General features: G+C 44.0%; 1 protein-coding gene across 1 annotated transcript in view; it reads right to left on the bottom strand.

Annotated features, from left to right (window-relative positions):
• Positions 1–4,088: 4,088 nt before the first annotated feature.
• The window catches only part of LOC311231937 (sodium/potassium/calcium exchanger 3-like), a gene marked incomplete at its 3' end in the record, with an annotated part of 159,891 nt that continues 151,900 nt past the window's right edge, over positions 4,089–12,079 (bottom strand). Inside the window, exons 13-17 of the mRNA XM_084318576.1 lie at positions 8,430–8,596; positions 6,782–6,896; positions 5,355–5,467; positions 4,958–5,023; positions 4,089–4,241 (exon numbers count right to left, since the gene is read on the bottom strand). Of these exons, the coding sequence (XP_084174702.1) occupies positions 4,089–4,241; positions 4,958–5,023; positions 5,355–5,467; positions 6,782–6,896; positions 8,430–8,596 (614 nt within the window). The remainder of the gene's footprint in view (positions 4,242–4,957; positions 5,024–5,354; positions 5,468–6,781; positions 6,897–8,429; positions 8,597–12,079) is intronic.

The raw sequence follows: 12,079 nt of genomic DNA, 5'->3' as shown, positions 1-12,079 counted from the left end.
GTTCTTGTCAGAGACCAGCAGGGCTGAGTCGTCCGCAAACAGGAACAAGTTGCAGTCACAAGCTGACGACATGTCATTTGCATAAATTAGGAACAGTAGCGGTCCTAGTATGCTTCCTTGTGGAACACCACAGCTCACTGGGAGGGGGGGGGGGGGTACCGTTTACCTCCTGGTGGTGGCAGCATCATGCTGTGGGGATGTTTTTCAGCGGCAGGAACTGGGAGACTAGTCAGGATCAAGGGAAAGATGAATGCAGCAATGTACAGAGAGATCCTGGATGAAAACCTGCTCCAGAGCGCTCTGGACCTCAGACTGGGGCGAAGGTTCACCTTCCAACAGGACAACGACCCTAAGCACACAGCCAGGATAACAAAGGAGTGGCTTCAGGACAAGTCTGTGAATGTCCTTGAGTGGCCCAGCCAGAGCCCAGACTTGAACCCGATTGAACATCTCTGGAAAGATCTGAAAATGGCTGTGCACCGACGCTCCCCATCCAACCTGATGAAGCTTGAGACAATCTGCAAAGAAGAATGGGAGAAACTGCCCAAAGAGAGGTGTGCCAAGCTTGTAGCATCATACTCAAGAAGACTAGAGGCTGTAATTGCTGCCAAAGGTGCTTCAACAAAGTATTGAGTAAAGGGTGTGAAATTAATACTTATGTACGTATGTGTTTATTCTTTTACATTTCTAATACATTTGCAAAAAATAAGAAAAAAACTTTTCACTTTGTCATTATTGGGTATTGTGTGTAGAATTTTGAGGGGGACAAATATTGAATCCATTTTGGAATAAGGCTGTAACATAACAAAGTGTGGGGAAAGTGAAGGGGTATGAATACTTTCCGGATGCACTGTATGTTAGCCTAGCTTAGCACAATGAATGGAAGCGGACATGTACGGGTAGCCTACACATTGTCCAACTAACACCTCTCCTGAAGTACATGTCCACTTCCATTCATTGTGCTAAGCTAACATGTTGACCTGCTGTCAAAACGAACAGAGCACACTTCCCTTATTGTTGTGCTATGCAAGCAAACCGGGGGGCAGCTGAAGCACGCATGAGAAACAACAGTGTATGTAAATCAGTTTATTGCAAGAAGACCCCTGGGAACAACACCAAATCTCTGGTTAAAAAAACAGTCCTGCAGAGGCCCTCACGAAAAAAATTAGGATTTACAAACAATTCAAAGGACATGAGCGTCAAACTTTTTTTTTTTTTACTATCTTGCGTAGGCCTACATTCTAAATACTGTTTATCTCAAATATGACTGCTCATCAGAAGTTATTCAGTTGTCTGTTTATAGTAGCATATCCCAGTCTGTACAACATAATCAAAACAGTGCCTTCTGATCCGGACATTATCTTAAAATTACACACAAAATAATTTGAATTATGAAAGAGGCATGCAGACCAACCAATAGCTTGTTGAAAATACCCAAACTAACCTTTTACTTGCATGTCTGAAACAATAATCTTAATCTTCTGCCAGGGGACAATGTACACACTCCTCTTGCCAGCGCCCTCTTGTGGCTGCAATAGCAGCATCAACATCTACAGATGCTTTGTTTTCAAATGTCAGCAGCCTTTATAAGACCGACACACAAGCATTCTCTGTACGAATCCTCTTTAGGTAAAAAAAAAAAAAAAAAACTACATTTCATTTCTCACATTTGATTTGAACACATGCTGATACAGAGTGGCAATACTGTTCACAAAATGTGTGTTTTGGCTCAAATACAAGCAGGAAAATGGCCACAAGCATTGGTTTAGGAAGCCTGGAATACAAGGAGGGAACGTACGAGAGCTCGAGCACTATGTAAAAGACGTGTTGTGCATGTTCAAACTAAAGGGTTCGTCTGCTATCAGGCCCCCCCCCCCTCTCCTTATTTTCTGAAAACAAATCTTAGTTTTTCCTTATCCAGAGTAATCCGTCACTTAATCTAACGTGGCAGAACGGTGACAGCATTATATGAATGGTAGCTTCCACCTATTCAGTCTTGTTAAAATCAGCAAAATAAAGATGATTTTTTTCTCCCAAGAGTCTGTCATACCAAATCACAATCGGCGAAACCAGTTGGGTTAATGTGCCGTGAGTCATCTGCAAAACTGTTATTTTTTTTCTCTTTTTCTTTTTTACAATATACAAATGTTGCGATATCTTTCTGAACTATACAAAACTTATAAATTATAAAGTTCTATTCTTAAATATAAACAACATCAAGTCAGATTCCAGTACTTAGATTATATTAGGTACAGTACAATGTACAGAAAGAACACAAAGCATTCCATTTAATATCACATATAAGGTCCAAAGATCTGAAACTGGTAGTTAGACATTATCTCTGAATAAATTAATTCATAAATAAATCATGATTATGTCTTCCCAGTAACAGTGGCATCCTTGGTTCCCCTAGAGCCTGACGTAGGACAAATAGTTCACACGCACGCACACGCACGCACACACACACACACACACACACACACACACACACACATACAGCATGTATGCATACTTGCACATGTACACAAATCTCTTTTTTGACAGTGTACAACGCTTATAACTATTCTAAAAATACTTTTTTCTCCTTTAAGAAGTAGCAATGTTGTACTCAACTACCCCCTCCCCCCCCCCCCTATAGTACAAGAGATCTAAACTCTATAGGTCAGTAGTTACATGATCAAAGTACCTGTAGCTGCTTAAAGGAATCCTGTGACATTTAAAACTTTAGTGTTCTTTATCGGATTTCTTTATTTTTCTTCACTAAACACTTGGTTAGTGTTTCCCGTTGGTGGAAAAGGTTGGGACGTTTGTCATTAATTTCCCCCCAAATGGAATATTAACATTGTTAGCATTTGTCATTGAAAACATGGGTAGCATGTACATGGGTAGCATGTACATTGGCAGCGCTAAGCTAGCTAGCTGTGTCCATTGATTTCAGTGACGAATGCTAACGTTCCACTTTGGGGGAAGGGTGGGGTGGGGTGGGGGGCTGAACGATGATTGTCAAATCCTTTCTCTGTCAATGTGACGAGTGTTCGGTGGAGGAAATTTGCAAACAAAAAGTTGTACATGTCAAAGTATCCCCTTAGTAACGATAATATTATCTCTAATCAATAAAGTGACAGTGCTGGATTTTAATTTCCAGGAGATCCCTTTCCTATTTGGGTTGTATTGAAGAAAAATAGAGCCCGTACATTTATCCTGTATATACTGTATTTGGACATGTGTGCAGATTTTTTTTTAAAACAACCGAAGACTAGACTGTATATCAATAGTGTTAAATATCTAGGTTCTCTCTTTCAGTGCAAAGCTAAAGTAGCGTGTGCCTTAGCACAGCATGCTATATCAATATGTTAGGGTTGGTACTGAGCTTGGGGGAGAGAGAGAGAGAGAGAGACGTAAGCGGTTTGTGTGCAGCACTGGCAGGACAAGTCACTGCACTTTGCTAGGCTAAAAACATATTGTCACTCTCGGTGTATTCAGCTTCCAGATACTGATCCAATTGTGCAAGAGAGAAAACCACGGATGAACTAATGTCACCACCGATATAATCCTCATATATATATATACACACACAGAGAAATCCAGTCTTAACTTAAAAATACCTTAATCATATGCTTATATCCAAACAAAGAGTAGCAAACAATCTTATTTGGCGAACAACCGCGGTTAGCGAATGATCTCTATTTCAGCCGGTCAGTCGGTTAGTTACAGTCGCAGCTTGTCCCCCGACGGTAGATTACCATGGATGGTAATACAGTTAATGTACTTCCATCTCCACCGGCCTCTTCAGTTCGTGACACAACAACGGGCAGCGGTCTCCACACATCTCACTGCGCTGCTTAGGTCTCCTTCATCGCGGACGGGGCTTTCGTCTCCCGCCTCTTCCCCAGACACAGTCCATCGAGCCAAAAATCTCTGGTCGTCTCTCTCCTGTTATGTATTGCACCGATGATAAATCATATAAAACTCTATTTCTCTATGTGAAGAAGGTATAGGACTCCACTTTCAAAGACCAGGGCGTCGCAAGACCAGCAGCCAGGCGCGGGCGTCCTCCAGTAGTGCCAGCCAGAGCCGGAAGAGGGAGATCAGATGATATCTCTGCACATGGGCAGGTTGACGAAGACGAAGACGTTGAACTCGATGAGGATGGAGAAGCAGAGGAAGATGGCGTACAGGAGGATACAGATCAGGCCCAGCCGTCGGTCCAGAGTCCACTTGTTCAAGTGGACGCCAATAACCTGAGAGGAGAGGAGAGGAGAGGAGAGGAGAGGAGAGGAGAGGAGAGGAGAGGAGAGGAGAGGAGAGGAGAGGAGAGGAGAGGAGCGGAGGAGAGAAGAGAAAAGAGGAGAGAAGAGGAGGGGAGAGGAGGGAAAGGAGAGGAGGGGAGAGGATGGAAAGGTGAGGAGAGGATGGAGAGAAGAGGAGAGGAGGGAAAGGAGAGGAGAGAAGAGGGGGAGCCGTGGGAAAGAGTCCATTAGATAAGGAGAGGAGAGGAGAGGAGAGGAGAGAAGAGGAGAGGAGGGAGAGGAGGGAAAGCAGAGGAGGGGAGAGGATGGAAAGGTGAGGAGAGGATGGAGAGAAGAGGAGAGGAGGGAAAGGAGAGGAGAGAAGAGGGGGAGCCGTGGGAAAGAGTCCATTAGATAAGGAGAGGAGAGGAGAGGAGAGGAGAGGAGAGGAGAGGAGAGGAGAGGAGAGGAGAGGAGAGGAGAGGAGAGGAGAGGAGAGGAGAGAAGAGAAGAGGAGAGGAGGGAGAGGAGGGAAAGCAGAGGAGAGGAAAGGAGAGGAGGGGAGAGGATGGAAAGGAGAGGAGGGAGAGGAGAGAAGAGGAGAGGGGGAGCCATGGGAAAGAGTCCATTAGATAAGTAAGTGCTCCTTAAATAATATATATATGGGAAATCACAATAGGTAGCACATATAAACAAAACATGGTAGGTTTCTACATTACGGCACTTACTGTGAAGAATACGGAGGCCAGCAGGAGGACTACAGAGAAAATCAGTCCTCTGCTGTTCAGATGGATCTAAGAACATAGGACATTTCTGTTTTTAGAATCAGTTGCTACAATACCTACATTTTCCACATGCAATGTGTAGCATGACCTCACATACAAAATGTGTCATCAGTTGCTTAGCATTTTGGACTGTAAAGGTCTTACAAAAATATATATCATTTGAGAGAGTTTGACCTAAACGCCAGCAATCATTCTATAAGAGTAGGCACCGCACTTTTCAAATTGGGCACATCTTATTTCAGAATGCAATTCTTAAACTTTGCAATAACTCTATGTTATATTTCAGATGATTATTATTATATAACAGGATCTCCTGCAGGATGCGAGGGGGGCGACTCACATTGGAGCCGTAATCGATGCAGAGGGTCTGCAGGGCCCAGGGCAGACCCAGTCCCACCAGGATGTCAAACACATTACTGCCGATGGAGTTGGAGATGGCCATGTCTCCCAGACCTGAGGCAAGAAGCACAGTCACGGTCTGTATACACAAGACGAGTCAAAACATGACAAGTGGGGAGCACGGCCTGTGCTAAAAGTACTCCAGTAGAGGTACGGTACTTCAGATAGCATATACAATAGAGAGCTAACTGTACTTAACAAGCCAGTGTTGTTGAAATGTATGCTAAGAAAGTGTGTGTTTACCTTGCTATGCAACCATGAGTGTGTATGTGTGTGTACCTTGTTGTGCAACCATGAGTGTGTGTGTGTACCTTGCTGTGCAACCATGAGTGTGTGTATGTGTGTGTGTACCTTGCTGTGCCACTATGAGTGTGTGTGTGAGTGTGTGTATGTGTACCTTGCTGTGCCACTATGTGTGTGTATGTCTGTGTATGAATGAGTGTGTGTGTACATTGCAGTGCCACTAAGTGTGTGTGTGTACCTTGCAGTGCCACTAAGTGTGTGTGTGTACCTTGCCACCCCACAAGAGTGTGTGTGTATGTGTGTGTGTGTGTACCTTGCCATGCCACTAAGTGTGTGTATGTGTGTGTGTGTACCTTGCAGTGTCACTATGAGTGTGTGTGTGTGTGTGTGTGTGTGTACCTTGCTGTGCCACTATGAGTGTGTGTGTGTGTGTGTGTACCTTGCCATGCCACTAAGTGTGTGTATGTGTGTGTGTACCTTGCAGTGTCACTATGAGTGTGTGTGTGTGTGTGTGTGTGCGTGTGTGTGTGTACCTACCTTGCTGTGCCACTATGAGTGTGTGTGTGCGTGTGTGTGTGTACCTACCTTGCTGTGCCACTATGAGTGTGTGTGTGTGTGTGTGTGTGTGTGTGTGTGTGTGTGCGTGTGTGTGTGTGTGTGTGTGTGTGTACCTTGCCATGCGACTACAGATGAAAACTAGCTCATTAGCTAATTCTGACACATGAAGATGTTGATTAATATGCACTGTCCCTGAAAAAAGAATAATAATAACTTAACTTAACTTAACTATGAGTATGTGTGTGTGTACCTTTCTGTGCCACTATGAGTGTGTGTGTTGTGTGTGTGTGTGTGTGTTGCGTGTGTGTACCTTGCCGTGCCACTATGAGTGTGTGTGTTGTGTGTGTGTGTGTTGCGCGTGTGTGTGTATCTTGCCGTGCCACTATGAGTGTGTGTGTTGTGTGTGCGTGTGTATCTTGCCGTGCCACTATGAGTGTGTGTTGTGTGTGTGTGTACCTTGCCGTGCCACGATGAGTGTGTGTGTTGCGTGTGTGTGTGTGTGTGTACCTTTCCGTGCCACTATGTGTGTGTGTGTGTGTGTGTGTGTGTGTGTGTGTGTGTGTGCACCTTGTCGTGCCACTATGAGACTGGCCATGCAGTCCGGGACGCTGGTGCCTGCTGCCAGGAAGGTGATGCCCATGATGACATCAGGGATACCAAGCGTGAAGCCAATCACAGTCACCTGTAACAAACACAATTATTATATTATTATTCATGTATTATATAAACTAGACTTACTGTACGTTATGCAAATGCATACAAAGTTAATTGAAATGTGTGAACGGACGCAGCTTCACTCTGGGCTCGAGTTGAAAATATGTTAACTTGAGTGAGAAACTTGCCAGGCGTGATGGAGCAAACATAGTTATATCTTCACAATGAAAATGAAATATAATGCTATGAATGCCTATAGATATTGACTAGATTACCAGAAATTATCTAGTTTTTGTAAATATCAACTAGGGATGCACCGAAATTTCGGCCACCGAAAGTTTTCGGCCGAAAATGGCAAAAAATGGCCTTTCGGCTTTTGGCCGAAACTGTTTTTTCACCGAAAATATATCACCGAAACAGAAACCTGTAACCTAACGCGTGTTGTTGTGATGATGTCGCGCTGTCGGGAGTCGCGCTGTTTCTATGTAAACTCTGTGCGCAACGCGTCCAATAAATGCGTCTTTAACATGCTTTTATATCCTTATTTACTATATGCCCGTCGTGGTTAATCACTGAGTGATCTAATATGCATATTATTCAGAGCGAGAGGGGGGGGGGATTGTGTTTCTCACATTGACGCTGTCTGTCTGTCACGCGTCTACTGTGCCAAAGTCAAGAGAGCACATTCATCTGGGACTAGAAAGGTGCGCTGAGTAGAGCACAGATGGCAGCCAGAGAAAAGATGGAATTAATGTACTGTATGCATTCAGAAGTGCTGAATAAATGTTTTATGGACCCATAATAGTGATTATTTATTATTTAAGTTAAGTTTAGCCATAATCATATATTTTTCCATAATCATAATGTTCCACAACATTGGTAAAAAAAATTCTATTCTATGAATCATTTTCGGCCTTTCGGCTTTCGGTTTTCGGCCAACTGTTTTCTATTTTCGGTATCGGTTTCGGCCAAGAATTTCCCATTCGGTGCATCCCTAATATCAACGACCAAACGCACTAGCATGCAGCAGTTTTGCTAGTTATCAACAGTCAAACTGACACGAGCAAAGCGAGACAATATTTATCTTTGTGTATCTGAACGTATGGTTAAGGATCCAACAGAAACAAGGCCATACTGTACTGTCTACATTTGGAACGAATGATCTACATGTGGAAATTATCGTTGATCAGCAGCTGTTAGTGAATGAATGTTGTTTTCTGTGTAACCTCTAGCATTTCACCCAGAATGGGTTTGTACACACAGTACTCTGCTGAGTATTCATCCACACCAGGGCCCACCATGTTGACGGCAGTGAGAGAGAATGAGAATGAGAGAGAGAGAGAGAGAGAGAGAGAGAGAGAGAGAGAGAGAGAGAGAGAGAGAGAGAGAGAGAGAGAGAGAGAGAGAGAGAGAGAGAGAGAGAGAGAGAGAGAGAGAGAGACAGAGCACGGGCTGGTTTGCCATAAAGCACCAAGGTTCTGAGACTCTGAACCAGAGGCAGAACCAGAACTGTGTCTGTCTGAAAGCAGTAACAGAGAGAGAGAGAGGGAACTTAACTGACCATCCAGACCATGATGTAGGACAGGCCAGCGATCCAGGCGGTGGCCGTGAAGAAGGAGACAAGGAACCACTTCTCCCAGCGCCGCTTGGCACAGTTGGGCACGGTGAGGAAGAGGAGCAGACACAGAGGCCACATGGTCAGCCACTTGAGCTTGTTAAACCCACCCGCTGGAGGAGAGAGAGAGAGAGAGAGAGAGAGAGAGAGAGAGAGAGAGAGAGAGAGAGAGAGAGAGAGAGAGAGAGAGAGAGAATGGAAGAGGAGAGGAGATCATGGAGACAGATGGTAGAGAGAGGATGAGGAGGATAAGGTGAGAGACAGAGAGAAGGTGAGGGAGTGGTTAAGGGGGAGGAGCAGGGATGGATTCACTATTTAGGAACATGTATTACAGGGGCGGCTGAGTGGCGCAGTGGGCAAGGCGCTCGCCACTAATGCAGGATACGCTGGTATCTCTCGGCGTTGCTACCGGCTTGGCCGGCCGTCATACGAACACAATTGGCAGTGTTAGAGGGTGGGAAAGCCGGTGGGTGGGGATTGGACGTTGTGGACAGCGACTCTTACAGGTCGGTTTGGTGACGCCGGTGCGGCGGAAACAGGAAGTAGCGGGGGCAGCGTGAGCCTTCCACGCGTTACTCCTCGCCACTGAGAGTTCGAGCTGCTGCGGTGAAAAGATGCGACAGGCTGCCTCCTCGTGTACCGGAGGGGACACGTGATGCAAGGCTTCTATCCTCACTACAGCCGACCAGTGGGAGGCATAGTCTAGCAACGTTCAAGACAGGGGAGGGAAGAATTGGAAATACGAAATTGGGATGGGAGAAACATTTTAAAATGGGGAGAAAAAGTGGATAAAAATAAAATAAAATAAAGGAATGTATTACATATATTGATTGATTGATTGATTGATCACCTGTGTAGTACGATGGGATTGCCCTCTATTGGGCACCTGTGATGACAACCCCTTCATAAAGAAAGGGTGAACCTATAGCACCTTGTTATGCCCTGATGAAGACCAGCTGGTCGAAACATGTTGGCTTTTTAAAATGATGTAGCCGTGTAAAGGCTTTTTAACTGATCTTTCTTCCTGTAATACTTTGTAACTCATCTTTCTTCCTGTAATACTTTGTAACTGATCTTTCTTCCTGTAATACTTTGTAACTCATCTTTCTTCCTGTAATACTTTGTAACTCGTCTTTCTTCCTGTAATACTTAAAAAAAAAATTTACTTAAATTTGTATGAACATTTATAGACATACAACACTTAGACAATACCTACAATAACATCAATAACATAACAGTATACAGACATGGGCCCCTTGAATTACTGTAATACGGCTGCGTTCAGCCACCCAGACCGCCATACGAGGGACCCCCCCCCCCCCCCCCTCCCGCCATTCACCCCTAGAAATAGGGCTCCCCACATCCCAGGTCCGTCCCACGCGGGGCCGAGCACTCAGTGACATGGGTCCCTTGAATTTAATTGGGCCAGGCTCAGTAGAGGAGCGAGGGGTGGTACTCCCCCCCACCGAGCCAAGCCCGCTACCTCCCATGTCACCAAGCACCCCACCTGTAATACTTTTTAACTCATCTTTCTCCCTGTAATACTTTTTAACTCATCTTTCTTCCTGTAATACTTTTTAACTAGTCTTTCTCCCTGTAATACTTTTTAACTCATCTTTCTTCCTGTAATACTTTTTAACTTATCTTTCTTCCTGTAATACTTTTTAACTTATCTTTCTTCCTGTAATACTTTTTAACTTATCTTTCTTCCTGTAATACTTTTTAACTTATCATTCTTCCTGTAATACTTTTTAACTTATCATTCTTCCTGTAATACTTTTTAACTTATCTTTCTTCCTGTGTAAGGCTATGTGTCCACTAATAGCCTTTTTTTCAAGGCGGACCGATTTGAAAAATAAAAAAAAAAGGCTCTGAGCGTTTTTTCTGAGGCTCGCGCCAGCCGCGGCTCCGCCCCTTCCTCGATGAGTTACATTGATGAGCGCGCTCCTTTTCCAAAAGTTGAACTAGTTTCAACTTTATGAGCTGGGAGCGCTCCGACCAAAAACGCTGCCGTCGAGAGCTCATAAAACGCCCACAATGCTATTCAGAACGCAGTTTCGGCGCTTACATTTTCGGGTCACTTCCCTCACAAAAGTCACAAAAGTCCCAGACGATACTTTCGATTGGTAGAACAAACAACCACTCAAATTGTAGCCAACCCCTGTGCACACACAATGGTCTGTCAGAATGGCGTCTGCGTTTTTCATTCAAATGGCTACTCCCCTTAACCCTTTCACTGCCACACGACAGAAGGTTAACCCTTTACTATCACACAACCGACATCATTAGCATCCGCGGAGCTAATGATGCTAATGATGGAGCATCACCGTCGGTTGTGTGATAGGGCTAACCTTCTGTATTGTCACAGTGAAAGGGTTAACCGGCTGTCGTGTGGCAGTGAAAGGGTTAAATAGGAGCCGACAACAAGGTTTTTGCGTCCAAATATTGCCCCAAGTCTCGACTACAACCGTGTGAAATTGGATTATTCTTTCCGTTTGGGACTTTTTAACCAAAAGGCGATGGGTGCGCCATCACCTATTAGGAATTCAATGCGACCAATGTGGCTGCTATTTACAATCCTCTCAGAGGCTCAAAAGGTCGTTTACCATGATCGATTATAATGGATCGAATAAAGTTGCTGTAACAAAATCATTATTTCTTTCTATTTGGTTTTGATGTTTTTATGTTGTAGACCACCTCACACAGAGGTGGAATATGCTATTTAAATAAATAACGGTGCCACCAATTATTATTATTGTTTTGTTTCTTTAACTATTTTCGGTGACGGCAGAAGAAAGTTTGACCTTCCAACTAATGTATTCCAGTATAGTCTATTTGCCATCCCATAGAGCCCCATTGTGAACCCGGAAATTTCTGAACCACCAAAGTTTTATGATGGATATGGATAGTACGGATCCCCAGCACTCAGAAACTGCCGGATGCTAAGTTGTAAATGTTGGACAACTTTTTTTATTTGCATAATTAGCATACATTTGCATAATCGCCTAAATGGCCAAATCTCAGAAACTACTTGATCAATTTCAACAATGTTGGAGTTGTTTTGTGGGTTATTCGGGATACTGAATCCAGTTATTATACTTAAGAGAAGAAAAAAGTTTCAAAATTGCAATATTAACTGGAATTTACCAAATTTTGGTGCCATTTTTTATGAATTTTCTGTTTATAAATGTTTCAGAAGATGCCAAATTTATAGATAATTTTCATGGAATGTTCAATTGTAAACAGAATGATAATAATAATTTTAATTTGTAGAGCGCCTAATAGACCACTACACTTCCGCGTTACATTGAAATCGGGGAGGAGATTGCGGGGGGAGCAAATGAATGAATGTGGATGAGAGCCGTGATGTAAGTGGTTGCATTCCTAATCGATCATAACTAAATCGGCCGAGAAAAAGCCCATTTTTAAGCACCTATTCCCCATGCACATGCGCAGATTGCCCACGGATTGTGACGCCACGCACACCCGCCCTGGACTGTTCCATCAGAGGGGCGAGCTTCGGTGGCCAGTGTCCTTTCAGCCGAACAGGATAATGAAACAATGATCCCACTAAATGGCCAGACGTGTCTTATGGC

Source organism: Notolepis coatsorum (genome assembly GCF_963971535.1).
Source record: "Notolepis coatsorum genome assembly, chromosome: 7".
Classification (NCBI taxonomy): domain Eukaryota; kingdom Metazoa; phylum Chordata; class Actinopteri; order Aulopiformes; family Paralepididae; genus Notolepis; species Notolepis coatsorum.
This window is presented reverse-complemented; position numbering and strand designations above follow the sequence as displayed.